Source organism: Myripristis murdjan, chromosome 10 (assembly GCF_902150065.1).
Source record: "Myripristis murdjan chromosome 10, fMyrMur1.1, whole genome shotgun sequence".
Lineage (NCBI taxonomy): Eukaryota > Metazoa > Chordata > Actinopteri > Holocentriformes > Holocentridae > Myripristis > Myripristis murdjan.
The window spans coordinates 6,792,824-6,811,403 of record NC_043989.1 but is presented as its reverse complement, the minus strand read 5'-3'; the positions used below and the strand labels follow the sequence as shown (position 1 = coordinate 6,811,403).

The 18,580-nt window shown below is 42.1% G+C and overlaps 1 protein-coding gene across 1 annotated transcript in view; it reads left to right on the top strand.

The window, feature by feature from the left end:
• glra1 (glycine receptor, alpha 1) overlaps window positions 1-18,580 on the top strand; it is a 115,627-nt gene that overhangs the window by 19,015 nt on the left and 78,032 nt on the right. Inside the window, exons 2-4 of the mRNA XM_030062805.1 lie at window positions 6,188-6,312; window positions 6,648-6,659; window positions 15,487-15,525. Coding sequence (XP_029918665.1) covers window positions 6,188-6,312; window positions 6,648-6,659; window positions 15,487-15,525 — 176 coding nt within the window. The remainder of the gene's footprint in view (window positions 1-6,187; window positions 6,313-6,647; window positions 6,660-15,486; window positions 15,526-18,580) is intronic.

Below are 18,580 nucleotides of genomic sequence, written 5' to 3'. Positions count from 1 at the left end.
TCTTTCATTTTAAATGTCATTATCATTACCATTTATCAAAAGCTTGAGATATTTTATTGCCCTCTAAATCATTATAATATCATCAGTTATGTTTTATGATTATTACAACATCATCAGAAACACAGTCATCAATATCAACAGCAACGGGCAGGCACAGAGTCCATGTCATATTACAAACCACTATATCTTGCATGGTATGCTTCTATGACAGTAGTTAGCTAATGTTAGGTACATTAGTTTTCACTACCATGGCTGTGATATCATTTATCATATTCTGTATGTATGCTATATCATAGATTTATTTTTACCAGACAGAATTACAATGTGGTGTAATTGCACAATTTAGCTGTCACAATGTATCATTAGCAAAAATCACTCATATTTTATGATAAGCATTACACATTTTCCTTTAAAAGACCCCTCAGATAACTTACAGTGATAGTTTGATGCTACTCACTATGACATAGCCTGCTATGAATTGAGATTATGGAGTTTAATGCGAGCCAACAAGGTCAACAAGATGTATCAAATTATAATGAGGATACGGTGGGTTCACATTCCTGGCATTTAGCTCATGCTAGTTAGTCTTCCGCACTATGATCATCATTCATCCGATAGAACTACGACTGCATTATTTACCCAATCTTATCTTCTGTACCGTCATCGATGTAATCACTCCTGATCATCAGAATATCGTTATCGGTGTCATGATTTATGACCATTAGCGGCATCATCAGCATCGTCGTCATCAGTTAATGCTGGAGACAGAGGGATGGAGACTGCATGGCTGGGTCCTTCAGCAGCAGTTGCCTCTGGGGGTGGAGGGTCGGAGGGGTGTGTGTGTGTGTGTGTGTGTGTGTTGGGGAGGTCACGTGGCTGGCGAGGCAGCTTGGCCAGTGACCTGACAGCCAGGGTGACCCAACCGGCTGGTCGCAGCATGGAGTCTGGACGGAGACAGCAGCCAAACCTAATTTACTGCTCTTCTCCTCCTCCTCCTCCTCCTCCTCCTCCTCCTCTTCCTCTTCTTCACCCCTCCTCCTCCTCCTCCTCCTCCCTCTGTGGCTGCTCCCTCCGGTGCCCAGCATGATTTGTTGCCCGATGTTTTTCACTGATGAGGGTAAATCGGTTGGATGGCTGATGGTGTGTGTGTGTGTGTGTGTGTGTGTGTGTGTGAGAGAGAGAGAGAGAGAGAGACAGAGAGAGAGAGCTTTTTTGTGTCCATGCCATTGTGTGTGCATGGACAGTTTTATTTTTGTGTGTGTACATGTATGCAGATGTGCATGTGTGTTTGTGTATGTGTGTTGATGTATGATTTTTGATTGTGTGCATGCAAGTGTGTGTGTTTATGTGAAGGGTTTTGGGGAAGGGGGTCGAGACTGTGTGAGTGTGTGCATATATGTTTTAGTATTACTTCCTTGGGTGTGCACATATTTGGATGTGTACTTGTGTGTGTGTGTGTATGTGAGTGAATACATAATGCGAGTGAACACTAACAAGGGATTCAGGCTTTCATTTTGTTTTCCCATCACGGCCGCTCTGTAATTCTGGTTTTTGCCCAGCGGTCTGCGATTCTGATCAGCAGTTTCCTGATAAAGCGACGGCACTGACTGGATTACGTGTTTATGAATTGCTAATGGCGCTATTTATCATGCCGCGCTTTCTGATTTACCACACTGAAAGTCATCCTTGGCACGACTTACAGTTCTACATTTAGCAGGTGAAGTTTAAGAGCGATCGTCTGTATCGTCTGTCATTTTAATTTACAAGAGATTAATGCAATGTCATTCTCCTCTCCTCTCCTCTCCACGCTCATCAAGAGTTACAGTTAATGACTGAATAATAAACTTTCTCACTTTTACCCTTTCAAAGTAATTTGATGTTTCACACTGGGAGAATGTTTTTAACTTTCTTAACTCGCTCGTATTCACCGCTGCTTTGGTAATTGTTAAAGAACTTTTCAGAAACTCATCTTTAACACAGCTATAAGCAAGAGAAGTTAGATCTAGCTCATATTATTCCGCTCTGCAGCCTGGATCACAGTTTTTCAAGAGATGATTTTGCCTGTTTTCAATTATTGATACTGAGAGCTGGGATGAGTGTCGGAGCTGACAGCAGATCCCCAGTCCAGCTGCTGCTGGAGAATCGACTGCTGCTCAACTCTGTTTGATATTTCTCATAAACACAGTGGATAACTTTTGGTTACTTGGTGAAACTTCTGCTCTGACAGCCCAGAGCAGAAGAAAATTGCCCATTACATTTTTTTTTTTATTATTATTTTTCACAAGTATTTACATATTATATGGATCAGTTTACCAAAGTGCCTTGCATTTTGATGTTGATGTTGTTTGATGATAGTGTTGGCCAGCAGAGGGGCATAGAATTATGGATTCCCCATCTGAAACAAAATAAATACACATGGTTGGTCTTTTTCAGCAATGTAATCATGTTACTTTGAATAGTTATTAGTTATTTTTTCAACCTAGTGTGTCAGTACTTGAGCTTTTCTTTGATACCGTTTCATTTTTGTTTTTAGAAAATAGTCACGCAGCATCTGTAGACAGCATACTGCTAATGGAAAATACACAATCAAAATTTGTTTGATTTGACTGAGATAGTCTTCTTGTTAAAAAAAAAAAAAAAAACAGAGCAAAAGACCTTAAAATGATAGACGTACCATTTTTCACGATGACAACACGTGTTACAGCACAAATCATGTTGCTACAGCTTTAAAGAGCTACTTTTAATAGTAATAGAGTAATTGTCACATATAGGTACTGTTCAAGGCAAGTAACAATGTCAAGTAAGTAAAAGTAACTTCCCCCCACACTGCAGCATATTATCACCATTTTTAATTTATGGAATCAGTCAGAAAATTTAAAGTTTCTTTTTTGGTCTTCACTTATAAGATCATTATATTAGATGCATGTGAATGAAACAGAGCAGCACAGTGGGGTATTTATAGCACAGATCACACTGGTTTCTTTGCTTTTTCTTGACGCACATTGAAGAATTGTGCCACAAAATACAAAGTACGATATCAGTGGCTGCTAATGCCGGTCCAGCTGTCTGTGTCAGTTACTGAGAAAGAAGACCAAGGGCAGTGAACAGTACCAGGCTTTCCGCTCTCTTTAATTTCAATTAATTTGGGCAAAGTATTTTACTTTAAATCAGAAAACTCCTCTGTTAAAAGGGCCCCTACTGTATCCAGTAATATATTGAATGCAACAATGTATGATAGATATTTTATGAATAACTAATTACTACTTGTTTCACATGACTGGGTTTAATTTAAATTAAAATGGTTCCCAACCAAAGTTTTGCTGGTAAGCTGTTTTGTTGTGGTTTTGTTTATCTAGTATGCAATTAAAACATAACAGTGAAATGATAAAAACAATGAAAAATACAAAAGAGAGACAAAACACTGCATTTATCCAGGAGAGGAAAAAAAGTAACTTCTCAGCTGAGCTGGAGATCAAACGAAATAATAATTAAAAAAAAAAGAAAGAAAGAAATAGAAAGAAGAAAGATGGTGAACAGAAGAACAAGATGCATTAAATGGAAATAAACAGTTTACTGAATTTGAAAAACTACTTAAGAGTAAAACATGAAATAAAAATATTTTACTTTTTAAGGACAGCAAAAATATAAATTAAGTCAGAAAGCAACAGTGAGATCATGAGCAGAGGTGTGTGTGTGTGTGTGTGTGTGTGTTAAGTGGTCAAGCTGACATGGATTATGGATGTCATGGATGTAATTACTCTTCACAAGTTTCATGAATCGTACAGTCACAGAATCGACCTGAGCGTGAATTACAGGGTGATATTGACATTTACACAACAAGGCGGTATGAGTCGAGCGATCTGATTGGTCAAAGGCACTTTTCCAGCTTGGCTTCATTGGATGCTGTACCAACATTTGTGATAACCAGGGAGCTAATAAGTAACCTTTGGTGTCTGTTTTTTTTTTTTTTTTTTTTTTTTTTATCCTTAATTTTGAGCCCTAATTCTATGACAACCTTTTAGACTGTAAACTCCAGGTGAACAAGCTGTCAGCACACTTGTGTTTGACCCATGGTCTTGGTGTGTGTGTGTGTGTGTGTGTGTGTGTGTGTGTGTGTGTGTGTGTGTGTGTGTGTGTGTGCGTGCCCATGCGTATGTATGGGGGCCTGTTGACATTTAGCAGTGCAGTTATTGTATTTCGATGGGGTAAAGGGCGTACTGGGGAGCTGACATTATGCAGAATGCACCTAATGAGCATGATGGTCTTAACAAGGTAAAGAAGTCAACTGTGCAAATACCACGGCCTTATTGTAAAATCAATAGCACTCCTCCATAGACCGCCGCAGGTCACACTGATTAACTGGTGTCCCTAAAAAGAGGAAAAGGAAAAAGAAAAATAATGTCCATAATAAATGCTATCATATTACATTCAAGCCAGCATGGCCTTCTCCATGAATGTAAAAGTACAATCAGAGTTTATCAGTTAAATTAATTGAACTCAGTTAATTTATCTTATTTCAGTTGCTCAGATGGACTTAACGACCTGTCCAGCGTGTTTCCCCGCCCTCTGGTGCATGCTGGGATATGTTTCAGCCCCCTGTGACCCTGAATAGCAATAAGTAGGTGAAGACAATGAGCAACGTAATTAGCGAATAGTCTAGGTACCCTTCCCCAGAAAGTCGAATAGCCAAATGATCAGTCATAGACCTTCGCAGTCGACTCAAAAATAGTTGAAGAGTTGTCGTTTTTTTCTTTCTTTCTTCTTTTTTTTCTTTTAGATAGCAACTGGGCATTGCAAAATGACAATAAAATGACACATTCTCTTAAAAATGCACTATTGCAATAGGAAATGGAAAAGAGTGGGCGATTTGTCACATGGAGAGGCCGACTGTGAATCGACTCTGGAAGCTGTGAGTCGGGCACGGCCCTAGAATAGTCTTATTTCAGTGATGGGTGCACAGTTTCGAGGAAAATAACCTGTCAGATATGATACACCACCTCAAAACGAGTGTCCATTTAAACCATTTAAAGGCACTCCATTGTTATCTAAATCTGACATGCTGCAGTAGTAAAGTGTGATATTTCAGCTCCACTTCAATTATTTGCTTAGTACACAGGCACTTACTTTTAATATGAACATTGTAGGCCACTGATCCAGTCTTCATGTATTTGATAATTATGCAGCAGAGGAAAACCGCAGATCTCAGTGACCAACTTCAGCAGGAAAAAAACAAATTAGTTGATGTTGTTGCAAGTTTTATCTATTTGCAAGCACTTATGCAGTCAAAGGAAAACAGCAAGCTATATGCAAACGAGCAAAATGAGCTCATCTCAAGCGAGACCTGTGATCTAACTCTGGTGTGGAGCATTGGTAAGCAGTGCAATCAAATCGCAAATGGCACAGTAACATCCACTCATTGAGTCCAGATTTACTGAGCTGAATGGAGTGCTGGGCGTCCTGTGTTAAGATTTCTCAAGTTGCACACGAAAAGGGAAAGTTAAGTTATTCTCAAGACAAACAAGGAATTTGAAGATGAAAACCCATAGCCACAAAAAGACACACTGATAATCTAGAATATGTTCTGTTTTTTTTTATTGGTATTTTAATGTGATAAGAAATTGCGTGTTGCACCTTTAAGATTCCCCAGAAACATACAGTATTAGCTCCGCCTGGTCTCTCCTCTTCTCCGTCATCGCATTAACTTCCCACTCGAGTCGGGACAGCAGAGCCTCGCCGCAGCCTCCAGAGCTTCTTTTGTTGTAGCCTGAAATGTCAAGTGCAAACTGCAGTACTTCACATTATCTTCTGTTTCCCTAATAAAAGGAATCTTTTTATAATATAGGCTTATTCTTGCTTCCTTAGCAGTTCTGTCTTTCATGATCGTTCTGTCGTCAGAAATATTGCTAACCTGCATTGACCTCTGACCTTTAACCTCCTTATTGCTGCTTTGGCGCTTGTAATCTTGTCGATACAGGAAATGTTGCATTGTAAGTCACACCAAATGAAAGTTACCAAAAAAAAGACAATATTGCAGTAATTTTTGTCTTTCTATTTCTCTCTCTGCTTTTCTTCTGTAAATATAAATGTATTATAAGAGTGTAATCTGCTCTCGCTGTTGAATGCGTCCCCATCTCTGTGTATTCGTCTGTCTTAACTACCTCTCCCTGTCTGTCTTGTCCTTTTCCAGCTTGGCTGCGTCGAAAGAAGCCGCAGCGAGGAAAGCTGCCTCCCCGATGCCGCCCTCCGAGTTCCTGGACAAACTCATGGGCAAAGTCTCGGGTTACGACGCCAGAATTCGGCCTAATTTTAAAGGTAGGTGTCGCCACCAAGACACAGTCGGATAAGACGGGAATGTAGCCAAACATTATGCTGAAAAAAGAAAAGAAAAAAAAAAATTGGTAATGCTTAATCTGCTGTCTCTGCATTTCATTACCTTTTGTTATTGCCTTTTAAAAGGGTTTTACTGAGGTTTGTATCTGTCTTTTTTACATTAAAAAATTGTAAAGACAACAGGAAAAAAATATTTTACATGTAAATGTTATTGAAATTACTTTGTTGTATAACCACTGTTTGATACAGGCCTTTTAACCATCTCAATGTTTTTGGTTGTTTTCAATCTATTGATCTCTTTTATTCGCCCTGTGCAGTGTGGAACAAAGGTAACTCTGCCCATTCTTCAGTATCATAGATAGAATGAGGCTCTTTCAGGTGTTTCATTAGACTCCTAAACCCCCTTTTCATTTGTTTTATTTACATAACCTTCCCTCCTGCCCTGCCCAACTGCAACATGTAGCTCAAAAAAATGCACTTTCTTAAAGATCTATGAATTATCATGGTATTAGGTTGGCTACATTCCTTGGTATTCTTACAGTATCCTGAGTGCTTGTTTTGGTGGTCAAGGTAATGCGCCTCTCCCGGAACCATGCTGCTGTTTTTTCATGATGATGATAATGATGATGATGGTGATGATTATATAACATTCAGTGGCCGCCTCATGAAGTGAAGACCCCCCATTAAGACACATGTCAGAGGTTTCTTTTATTCTTTAACTTATTCACAGTAGGAACACAGTCTAGATGTTAGAGTTAGTGCAGCACTCGAGAATTGGGGCAACCCTCCATATTCATAATGCATGAATAATGCAACAAGTAAGCAAGAAAAGGAAATGACTAAAAAGTAATTGGAACAGACATAAATATTACCAAGTAGTCACCAAAACAAAACTGGAATTGGCTCCCGTGTCACTTTCCTTTTCAGCACGAGGTGATATTACTAATTAATAGTGAAAAATCTTACGCCTGACCCTTAAATGCCAACATAACTTGGGTTTCGAAAGATATTTCCCCCTCCTCTTACACAGTTTGTGGGCAGGTCATTCATATACACTGAGTGTACAAAATATTATTCCACCTTCTAAGTGAATTACTTCCCCATGTAGACAAATATGTTCTGTTACTGAAATAACAAATTTCTTCCCTACCTTTTCCTCTTAGCTCGTATTTCCCACTCTGTTTTTATTTATCATACATGCTAAAGATTACGACTTCTGGCCCTTGATAATCGAGAAACTGACACTTATTCTTGGTCAGTTATTCTTCTCATGCTCCTCATGAATGATGCAAGCAGCCTTTGGCCCAATCAGTAACAAAGATCGCGCATGCATCGCCATTCCAAGTTTCATCAGAATTTGACCAGTGGTGTAAAAGTTATGGCCTTCAGAGTTTGACATTTTGACCAGAGAGCATTGTACCAAAATGCATCAAGTCCCCATGTCCTGTTAATGAAATGAATGTTAATGAAGGGAAACCATTGGGGTCATTTTATGATTCAACTGATGCATCTTGTTGCTGATTGGCTCAAGCTGTGACAGCATCATACGTAGGATGAGATGTTTGCTTTTATCCAGCTCCTCTTTCATCATTTATCTGGGTTAAATTAAAAAAGGAATCATAGGATTTGGCTGGATTCAACAGAAGGTGTTGCTAATATTTTGTACACTCTGTATACCAGCACATGGAGGAACAGGCTGCTAGAGTGTTCAGCCAATCTCGGCCCATGTTTATCAATGCTGCCACAGAGTGTTTTTTTTTTTTTTTTTTTTTTTTTTTCCCTCGTTGAGCCCATAATGGTATAACCCATTACATGGTGATCTCTGTAAGCGGGATATCTTGGCTTGCGCAGGATAGAATGGATGGGTGTAAGGGTTTTACCGTGACTAAGTACGTGTTATTAAACCTGCCGCAGCTGCAAAACAGCCGAAACCACTCACTCCCTCCTGGCCTGCCTCCTCTCTTTCTCAAAGCCCACGGCCAAACACATAATCAGGAAAGTTTGGATTTTCCAGTGCCATGAAAATTTGTTTGGGTGTTTTGTGTAAGTCAGTTTCAGAGACCATTTCTGTTTTTAAATTTGATTTCTCTTGGCGTAAGATGGAAACAATCCAGCATGATTTACTGAGCCTAGCGCTCCGCTGACCTTTAGAAATCAGGATTTAAATAGGCGGACGTGACAGTTATTTGGATTTATAGTCATTGTTTTTTGTTTTTTTTTCCTCCGTTCTTCTAATGCGGTGTAATGAAAAATTAAAATGCAGATGCTCTCTGGCAGTGTATTAAGCATGCAGAGAATACTCCAAATGATGGTAGTGAGCTTTCAAAAACACCAAGCAGATGAATCTTAATGGTTTGAAAATAAAATGCTGCAGCTATTAAATAGTTAGGATTTTTTTTTTTTCTAAAGTCCCTGAAATTTTTTTTTTTTTTTTTAAACAATCTACGACTAAACGTGTGCTAAGGGCTGATCTGTGAAGTGGATGTACATATTCAGGAGGATGAGTACATCTTTTATGTAATCTACAATGCTAATTGTGTGAGAGGCCGTTGTCAGTAGACAGGGGCCGATGTGAAATCCCAAGCTTTGTCATGGCTGTCAGGTCGACAGCGTGGCATAGCATGAGCTCCCGACTCGCTCATTCATGCACTTTCTCTCTTTTTTTTTTTCCTTTTTTTGTCCCCTGCCAGCTAACTAAGCCACTGCATTAATCACATTCATGAAATAAACAGCTTGACAGCCCTGCTCCTTAATAAAAAAAAAAAAAAAAAAAAAAAAAAAAAGTGTACTCGCACAGTGTGAGAGTGAGGGGCTGAAGGCAAAACACAGGGTTGCATTAGTGCAGTGGTTCTCAAACATTTTCATGTCACTGACCCTCAAATAGACACACAGCGGGACTGCAGACCCCCATTTGATTTACTGCTAGGGACAAATCTGAGAAGGTTGCAGTTGTTGATTTAGTGTTGAATTATAGAATTGTATATCCTGCACATTTTTGATGAGAATTAAACTTTTGATCACAATAATTTTGCTCATACATCCCTAATGAAGTAAATTACAATAAATTCCTGTTGGCACTGGAACCCCCTCAAAGGAGCCATGGGGGGGTCCCTAGACCCCAGTTTGAGAACCATTGCACTGGTGTGATTAAAAAATAAAGAGTAAATAATAATAATAATAATAACAAATATACATGCTAGAATTTGAAGTAAATGTAGGATGCCACTTAGAAATGTTCTAGAGCACGGAACACCGGAAAATGTGTCTGAACTGTGGAGCTCCTTTATGATGTCAGAGCACAGGATGTTAAAGTAAAGTGCTGAAAGTGCCACAACTGTTAATTCATTCACCGCTGACTGATAGAATGGGTGGAGAACGTGGAATGCCCTGTCGGCGATGTTCTAGAACACGGAATGATGGAAGACTCCCTGTTTTGTCTTTGCTGGAATGTTGGAATGTTAGAAGTTAAGAATGTTAAGGAGGCCAGCGGAATGCGCCCGGAATGCGGAATGTCCTCACTAAACGCTACACTGTAGCACAGCAGTTTTGCAAAAAAAACACCGCTCATCTTCTCCGCCTACTGGGTACACTTTGCTGTGGGACTGTGACACACACAAACGCACACACATACATATACACCTCATCAAATTACCACCAGCCCTGCTAATTTGGCAGTGCAGCAACAGTGGGTGTTGAGGGTGGGGGGGGTGTTGGAAACAGGGAAGGGAAGAGATGAGATTTGCCTGAAGCTACGAATGTGCCAGCATGAGAGGAAATTACACTGATCATGACCGGGGGTCCACTGTGTGGGCAAAAGCTTCCGATTGATTTAGCAGGTTCCTCCATCGGACAGGGAGGAAAGCAAATACTCCTGACACATTCGGGACAAGCCATTCATAATCCATGAGTTCATCCGTTCCCTCATTCTTTGTTCCTTTTCGTCCTCCTCGTTTCGTTCCTTTTTCCCCTTCCTTCCCTCCTACTTTGTTTTGCAATCAGTCATTTTCGTAGGCTAGCCTCCTTCTCGAACGTTCCAGCGCTCCTCTCGCCGAGCTGGAACTCAAGGTCGTCGCAGCCGTTATCGCCCCGCGCCTCCCCTCTCCTCTCTCCTCCTCTGACCTCCCCCCTTTCCGCTCCCCTCTCCTCCCCTCCTCGTGTCTCCTCTGTATTCAAGCCTTGTTTACCGATCCCAGTGATATGTGAAACAAATTGGACTCCTTTCACCCGGGTGGCCAGGCAGGCAGGGCCAGCAGCACCCGCTCTCACAGACTCCAGAGCCGGATGAGCCGCTAGTTACTCAACAGCGAGACGTAGAGGAGTAGAGCGGCAACACCAGGCCTTTCTAATCTACTGGCCTTGGTAATGAATGGCCACCCGGCACCACAGATAAATGAGTGTGTATGAGACAGAGAGAGACAGAATGAGAGAGAGAGAGAGAGAGTGTGTGTGTGTGAGAGAGAGAGAGAGAGTCTGAGGGAAAGGTGTGCATATGTGCAGCTTTGCACGTGCGTGTCTGTGTCCACGTGCTTGTGTGCTTGTGTCCTTATGTGCTCATATGTGGGAATATGAGTGCATGAGTGTGTGTGTGTGTGTGTGTGTGTGTGTGTGTGTGTGTGTGTGTGTGTGCGTGCTTGATGAATGGTGCAGGCTACAGCTGCGACTCCCCACTCCCTCTCCACCATAACCTTGTCCCTCCTCATCACTCAAGCTGAGCGGCAGCGAGGACGACAACCGCGAGCTTCTGGTTTTAAGGCTCGACCAAAACGGGCAGCCAGCGAGCCGGCTATCTATCGCAGACGCTACCCTCTCCGTTCCCAAACTCCCCCCCGCCCTCCGCCGCCCAACAATTCCCTCTGGAGACCGGACAGGACTCGCCCAATAAAACGATGACCGTGTCACCAACCTGGAGTCAAATTCCTCGCACATTAGCGGCCCCGTCTGCCACTCCAGGTTTCGCTCTTTAGCTGTCAGGGGTTTGCGAGCTTGATCAAACGCACAGAGCCCATCGCCGCTACAGCTAGGGGGTTCGCTTCTGCGGATTCAATCCTTTTATTTCGCACTTTATCCCATGGTTGGTTTGACAAAGCTTCTCCCCCTCGACTCCCCGAATCCCAGTGATGATCAGTGTAAAAATCCTCTGTTGAAATCCACCAGTGTCACTTTGCTTCTGAGCTGAATGACGCCCTCTCTCACTCTTCTGACTAAATGGACATGTGTAAATATACAGAGTACGGCAGTATATTTACGTGTTTGGCTTCCTCCTCCTCCTCCTCTTCCTCCTTCTCCTACTCTTTGATTGCTCTCTCGTTCCTTCTGTCTCTCTCTGCAACTGTAGTACTTGTTACTATATTATGCTATATTATACTAGAGTTGTGTTGTGCCATTCTCCCTGTTTCTCTCTGCATCTCCTTTTCTCCTTGCTGGGGTTGAATGCGCCGAAGTGGGACTGTAGTTATTAGCTGTTGGAGCTTGACGTTCATTTGGTGTTATCAGCACTTGTTTAATGGCTACTTAATGGGATTAATGGGCATAAGGTAATGAGCGTGGGATGGAGGAATGGCTGCAGGGAGAAAGGATGGATGAGAGAGGAAGGGAGAAGGAGATGGAGGGAAAGAGAGAGAGAGAGAGAGAGAGAGAGAGAGAAAGATGGAGGGAGGGAAGGTAGCACTGCAAATGGTGAGTGCTAACCAACTGGAGGGATTTGCTTACTACAGGAGATCCCAAAGAACTGCAGATGGCAAAAGTGCAGAAGTGCAATCCGGTGGTCTCTCACTGCAAACACACAGTGGTTCAGTGTTTTCCAGTAGTGGAGTGCAAGAAACTCGATGCCAACACAGTTCCCAGAAGGCCTCTGTATTGCTCAGTTATGTATAACACTCGCAGCAGACATGAATAAGCAGCCGTGAGGCGCAGACTGTAATCTCTACCCTCTCCTCTTTCTTTTTACTCCAAGAACTACTTTCTAAATCTACAAGGATGCAAGCGTAGACATCTGCCTGAGCGAGGGACATCCTTGCTCAGAGGAAGGTCTCATGGCTCTTTTAGTATTCTGGGTAATGGCCCTCTCCCTTCCCAGCCAGAAAATTTGGATGGGGACTATATTGCACTGAGTGAGGAATTTTAATGTTGTCGCAGAGGTGACTCTCCCCTGAGTTATGACAAAAATATTGATCACGCTTCAGCGTCTAGCAGGAGGTGGAACGGCAAGGGCACCATAGAGTGGAATATTGAATAGGGTAATGGTAAAAGGCAGCCAAATCTATGAGGGCACTCAAGACAGACCGAGACAGAGACTGATTGGGAAGGGGCAAGCAGGCAAGTGAGAAGAGGCGAGGATGCTCACGTTGACCGGCATACAGAGCAATGGGTACAGCCAATAATAGCGGCGACAAGCTGACATCCAAACTTTTTTACTCCAAAAGGAGAACTGATCAAAGACCTAAAGCATGCAGAATGTAGTAAAGTGCATTGAGACATCCTGTCACTGAAAATTAAAATTAGTACTCCCAGTCACTTCAGTGACAACAGTTCTGCCATATATTTCTTACTATGGAAGCACATCACTATTTTTTTTTCCTTCTTGATCCAAACATAGCAAAAAAGCGGTATCACTTTTTAGCTCAAGGCAACACAAAGCTGAAATGAGATGTGAGAGAAGAGTTGATGGCTACATTCCTCTGTCTACTCTCGCTCTCCAGTCCGCTGGTGCTTGGCTAATATGTTTGCAGGGAGGAGAAGACGGCTTTATAAAAGGCCATTCACTCCTTGTGGGGAATCACATCACACCCCTAATTACCAGCTTGAGGAAAAGGTTTAAGCCCACCGTATCTGTCTAAACGGGGTGAGGTTGAGGTTGTCGCATAATTGTTTACTGCTGTGACATAATCACTTAGGCAGGGAGCTGGTGTTTCCAGTCTCTACATGGCAGACGTGTCTAATCGTCGGCTTTTGGGAAGTGATGCATGCAGCCGATGTTACTCCTGGGAGTACGTCGAAGAGAAGAAACACTGAGTACTCTTTTACCCAAAAACACCTTTTATTTTTCAAAGGCAAGGCTTTTTTTGTTTTGTTTTTTTGGCCTTGTGTATACCTCCCCTGCAAAGCCAGGAGAATTGATTCTGCACAGCGCTAGTAATTAGCTCCCGTTATGAGATCCCCGCTGCCAGCAAGGCAAAGCCCAAAACCAAAGCTGCAGTGGTTTTAATGCCAGGATCAGGTTTTCAGATGTTCGACAGGATGCCTGGCCTCAGGGCTAAGCCCGGGCTTAGCCCTGACACAGAGAGATTGCCGTGTGTAGAGGAAGGAGGAAAAATTGCCTTTCATGGATTCAGGCAGATTATAGAGTTTAAGTCACCTGTCGACAACAGTTCATGGTCACGACGAATACTTTCCATCTATCTTAAGAGCGATTTCCCTTTTTTCAGCCTGACAATGACAGATTACAATATCGCTCCCAGACTTCCACTCGGTGTAGTTGCCATCCCTCACAATGGCAGTTGTCAAGTACAGGAAAGCAGGCAAGCGCCCGTTTTGCTCAGTTTAATGTGGTTCTGAGGCAAAATAGGACATCTATCAACATATCTGAGCTTCAGATGGGAAAATGCATTTCCTCTCTGTGTAGCGGGGGGATATTCATCGACTTTGTCGGCAGTTGAAAGTAATCAGAAGAGAACAAAGCATTTCATTTGCCGTTTCGAACATTTTCCGCAAATTCATCATAAGTAAGTCTCAAAGAAGAAGACTTGCTTAGTCTCACTGGTTCTGTGTCAGGAAGGTCAGGAAGATCCATATGCACAAATTGAGCTTCTTACATGCCCAAAGATGTTTTATTAGATGGATTCTAGAAAGCATAATGTGCCCAAAATCCATTGGACCCCTTGGTATTTCGATACGTGAATACCTAAAACTTTCGTCCTCCCTTCGGGTATTGGCTGACGTCCCAGAGGAATCCAATTGGTTTGATGATGACACATCAAACACCTTCAGTAATAGCAACTTGTAGAGGAGAGGGTAATTTTCCCAGAATGATTGGGGGAGAAAGGCCTTGTCACTTGGAAACAATGAATTGCTCGGCTCCAGCTTCCAAATCCTTGACATTAGCAAGTCGGCATTTTTCTATTATAAATCACTTTTTTCTGCAGACTAAAAGTTCCGTTTCTGTGGTAGGATTTACATTTTGGGGGGAAACTTGAGCCTTTTTTCATTCCAGTGGCGTGCGGCTTCATCTCTGCCAAATGACTTCAAATTATGCCGCCCATTTGAGGCGAGAGGTAGGAGAATTTTATTTTAGAATTCAAGAACATTTATCCATTCCTTTGGGGGTTAGGGCTCCGTTTCCGCAGCTGGAGCCAAATTATGCACCCATTTTAGAGCAGGAGAAGGAATCCATTTTGAGTTGTTGTTTTTTTTTTTTTTTTTTTTTTTTTTTTTGTTTTGTATTTGTCGTTACCGGATAGATTCTGGTTCATTCAGTTTGGGAGTCAGCCATCCTGGAGAATACAATACACCATCAACTTGTTGCCCAAAAAAAAAAAAAAAAAAAAAAAAAAAAAAACACAAAACAAAAAGAAAATACCAGAATGTGTAATTTCCTCAAAGGCCAAAGGAGGCAAAACGAAACCAAAAACCAATTTGACATGTAGTCTTTGCATTTTCCGCACCCTCCTCCTCCTCTTCTTCTTCTTTCTCTCTGGTGTCTTGCATCTCCTGTAGTGCATTTTTCTAGCCTACCTTCAGCTCCTGTTGAGAGAACTGCATTGCAACCCACCCCGCCCCCTCCTCCCCCGCCACCCCTCTTCCTCCTCTCCCCCTCTTCCTCCTCCTCCTCCTCTCATCTCAGTGCATCGCCTCTCCTCTCTGGCCCGCTACAGTATGGCAGCAGATTGTTCCTCTACAAACTCGTGCATCCCTCCCACCTGCTATCGCCTTTATAGTATGTTGCCCCCTCCCTCCCCCCCTCCTAAGTCTCCCCACTGCCACACACTCACCCCCGCTGAGTGTTGGCAGCAGTGCGACACCTTGGATAACCGAGCCTTGCTGTCTTGTTCGCTCCTTGATATACCAAGCGGTTGTTTCCCTTAACGAGGTGAAACAACGTGTAGTTGGTTGCGTGTTGTTAGAATATGCTGTGTTTAATTCTGATCTTTTTTTTATTAGACCCACAAGGCTCCAAAAATGAGGCTACTCACAAGAAAGGTACTTTTCTTTTCTTTTCTTTTTTTATTACCCCCCCCTTTTTTTTTACTCCTTTTCTATCTTTCTTCCCTGACCATGAGTTTGTGTTTGTCAGTCACTCATGCAATGACGAAGCATTTTGAGAAACACTAATAGCAATGTAAGGAATTTTTTAGAGAGATGACTCTTTGGTTTAAGAATAAAAAAAAAAAAAAAAGACATGCATTGCACTAGCTTTAGTCTTGATTTACATGTGTTCTTGTAGGTGATGTCGAACAAAACTGTTCAAAGTTCATTTTCTAGAAATCACCACACAACATCTGGCACCCTGAGCCGTTAAGCAAAAAAACATTTGCCCAACATCAGCGATATTTCAGGGTTTACTTCCCACATTGTGTTGACACAGACATTTTTCTCCCTTAATGTCATGCATAATTATTTCATTAGAGGCAAAAAAAAAAAAAAAAAAAAAAAAAAAAAAAACAAGCTGAAAAAATTGCTCAGTATGACGACCATTAATTCTTCAAAAACAGCAGCTATCAAGCCTTTATACGCCGAGCTTGGGGTGTGCCTGCTCCCTCGCCATAAAACTGTCAATTGTCTCTGGCAAAACAAGGCCATTTTTAGATTAGGTAATGGTTTTTGTCTCCCTCAAGAAAGCTAATTCAGAGAAATAGCACTTTTTACCTTGGCTTGTCTGTGACCTTACCTCCATTCCAAATCACTGGGCTGTTTCAGAAAGCCCAAAATATCCTGTAATCCTCAGCATTACAACAAGGCCTTCCTACACTTGATTATGGCTGGTGTGTCGTGTTAATTGCATATGTGATTGTTGTAGCTGTATTATGCACATAGTATGGTGTGTTATGTCATAGTACAAAATAAGAGTTTTTACATGGATTTGTGTGATCTAGTGTTTTATATAGTCCAGTGTCCATGTACTATAGAATGATTTTGTCTAGTGTAATGAGACATGCAGTGTGGTAAAATACAGTTTTGCATTGTACAGTGTAGTATGCTATTGAAAAAAAAAACCTCTACATATGTGGAAACTCTCTCAGCCCATTTGGCTCGTTAGCTTAACATGCTAACGCTCAGCAGCATAACAAGCCCTTTACACACTGGCTCCTGTCATTCGTAACTAATGTGTATGTGGCCCTAATTTGAATGCACAAAGTGGAAGCTGCTGGAGAAATCCCCCCCACCCACTACACCCACTATCCTGCAATTAGTGCTGCAGGATTTTCCAAACAATTACTGTCGGTGATGGAGCGACAGCAGAGGTGATGCACAAGGCAATTTTTTGGGGAGGCGATGCTGCCAGAAAACGGTCAACAGGGTGCGACACAGGTTAACACAGCTTATTTAAATGTTTCCTGGCAGAGGTGTTTTCCTGTGTGTGGCAACAGTGCTGGGGAAAGTCCTGAGGCACTGTTGCCCAAAAAAGTTGCCGTGTGCTGCTTACTGCTGCCTTAAGAAGATTAAAAAAAAAAAAATCCCACAGGAATTCCACAGCGGGAACCTGTGTGGGACTGCAGATATGATCCTGTTGTGGCTGATTACGCAGGGTGACTAATGCTATTGAGAGAGGCTCCACTGGTTTGCAGACTAAAGACCCCAATTACCTCCTGAGCTTATTCTGCTGGCCAATACTCTCAGCTTCACAGGAAACACTTAGCAAAGCAGCAACCTGGCTGCAGCAGTGCACCACCCACAGGCCTGGCTGGAGGGAGAAAGCGTGGTGTTAAATGTAAATGGTTTGGGATTTTCATGGTGAAATTACATCAGGAGTTATAGCAATACACAGGTGCACTAGAGAGGCTGGGGATGTCACAACGCCAGGTGACCTAAAGGCATTATTGGAAACTTGCATCAATGTTTGATTACCTGTTGTTGTTTTATTTAACCTTTATTTATCCAGCCAGGGTAGTTTTGGCTGAGCATGCATGCTCTTTCTCAGCAACACTCACACAGATCCACACATTCACACCTGGGAGCTGCCCAGTACAACCACAGCCTTCACTGCTGGGCGCTTGAAGGTGGAACCGGCGACCGTCCAGTCACAAGCCGGCTTGTCCAACCTTTAGGCTTTATGTTTGTCAAAGATATCACTGTTTTTAATCAGCCACAGTCCTTTTTTTATAAATAGTGCTGTGCCTTGCTTTGTTGGTGGTATGATATGGTCATTCCAGTGTATTAATTTGTGTATTAGCCTGTGGAAAAAAACACACAATAACACAGTGTTGGTATACTTCATGGAAGTCTTCCTAATCTGTACTTGTGTGCTTGTAGTTTTCCAAAGGTTAATACACAAATCAATCCATTGTAATGACACCATTTTAAAGTGTTATTCAAGCTATTTAGTATCTTGTGTTTGTTAGGTAAAGATGTATAAGTTGGGAGAAACATCCTCAAGTTTGTTGTTCACAGATTATTATTATAAGATGGACTTCTTTACATTGGTTCCCACTTTGTCATGTATAATGTACATCTGTGTGTGAGTGTGTGTGTGTGTGTGTGCACGTGATGTGTGTGCAGTTTATCAGTGTGTGTGTGCACAAAAACAAGATGAAACAGATTTGTCTCCTAACCTGTAGCCTAAGAAGAGTTCATCAGACTGAACAAACTGTCAGCGAGCTAACTAACCAGTGGGCGAGTTTAGTGAAGCAGCTCATGTTAATGTCCACATCATCTAGGCACAAAATCAATGAAATGGATCAGTGATAAAATGATCAGCTCCCAGTCCAAAACAGCACAGAAATAACCGGGTCTCCTCAGTTCTTTTGAGATGCTGAAGTCATCCGTTTAGAGAGCCAACCAGGTGTTCGCAGACATCCAATATGGCCGCTGTGGGAGGGGAGGAGGGGGGTTATATGTTACCTGAGAGCCATCTATTTTCATCTGACACACACTGACAGAGCGAATGACAACAAAGCTGCAGAGAGTGGCTCATCGATTTCTTTTGTCCTGATCTTTCTGTCTAAAGAGCCACAGGAAAGTTTTTTTTTTCTTCTCTGCGCTCCTTTAAGTTGATATACACCGAGTGTGCTTGTGAACCTTATTCTCCAGTTATGAT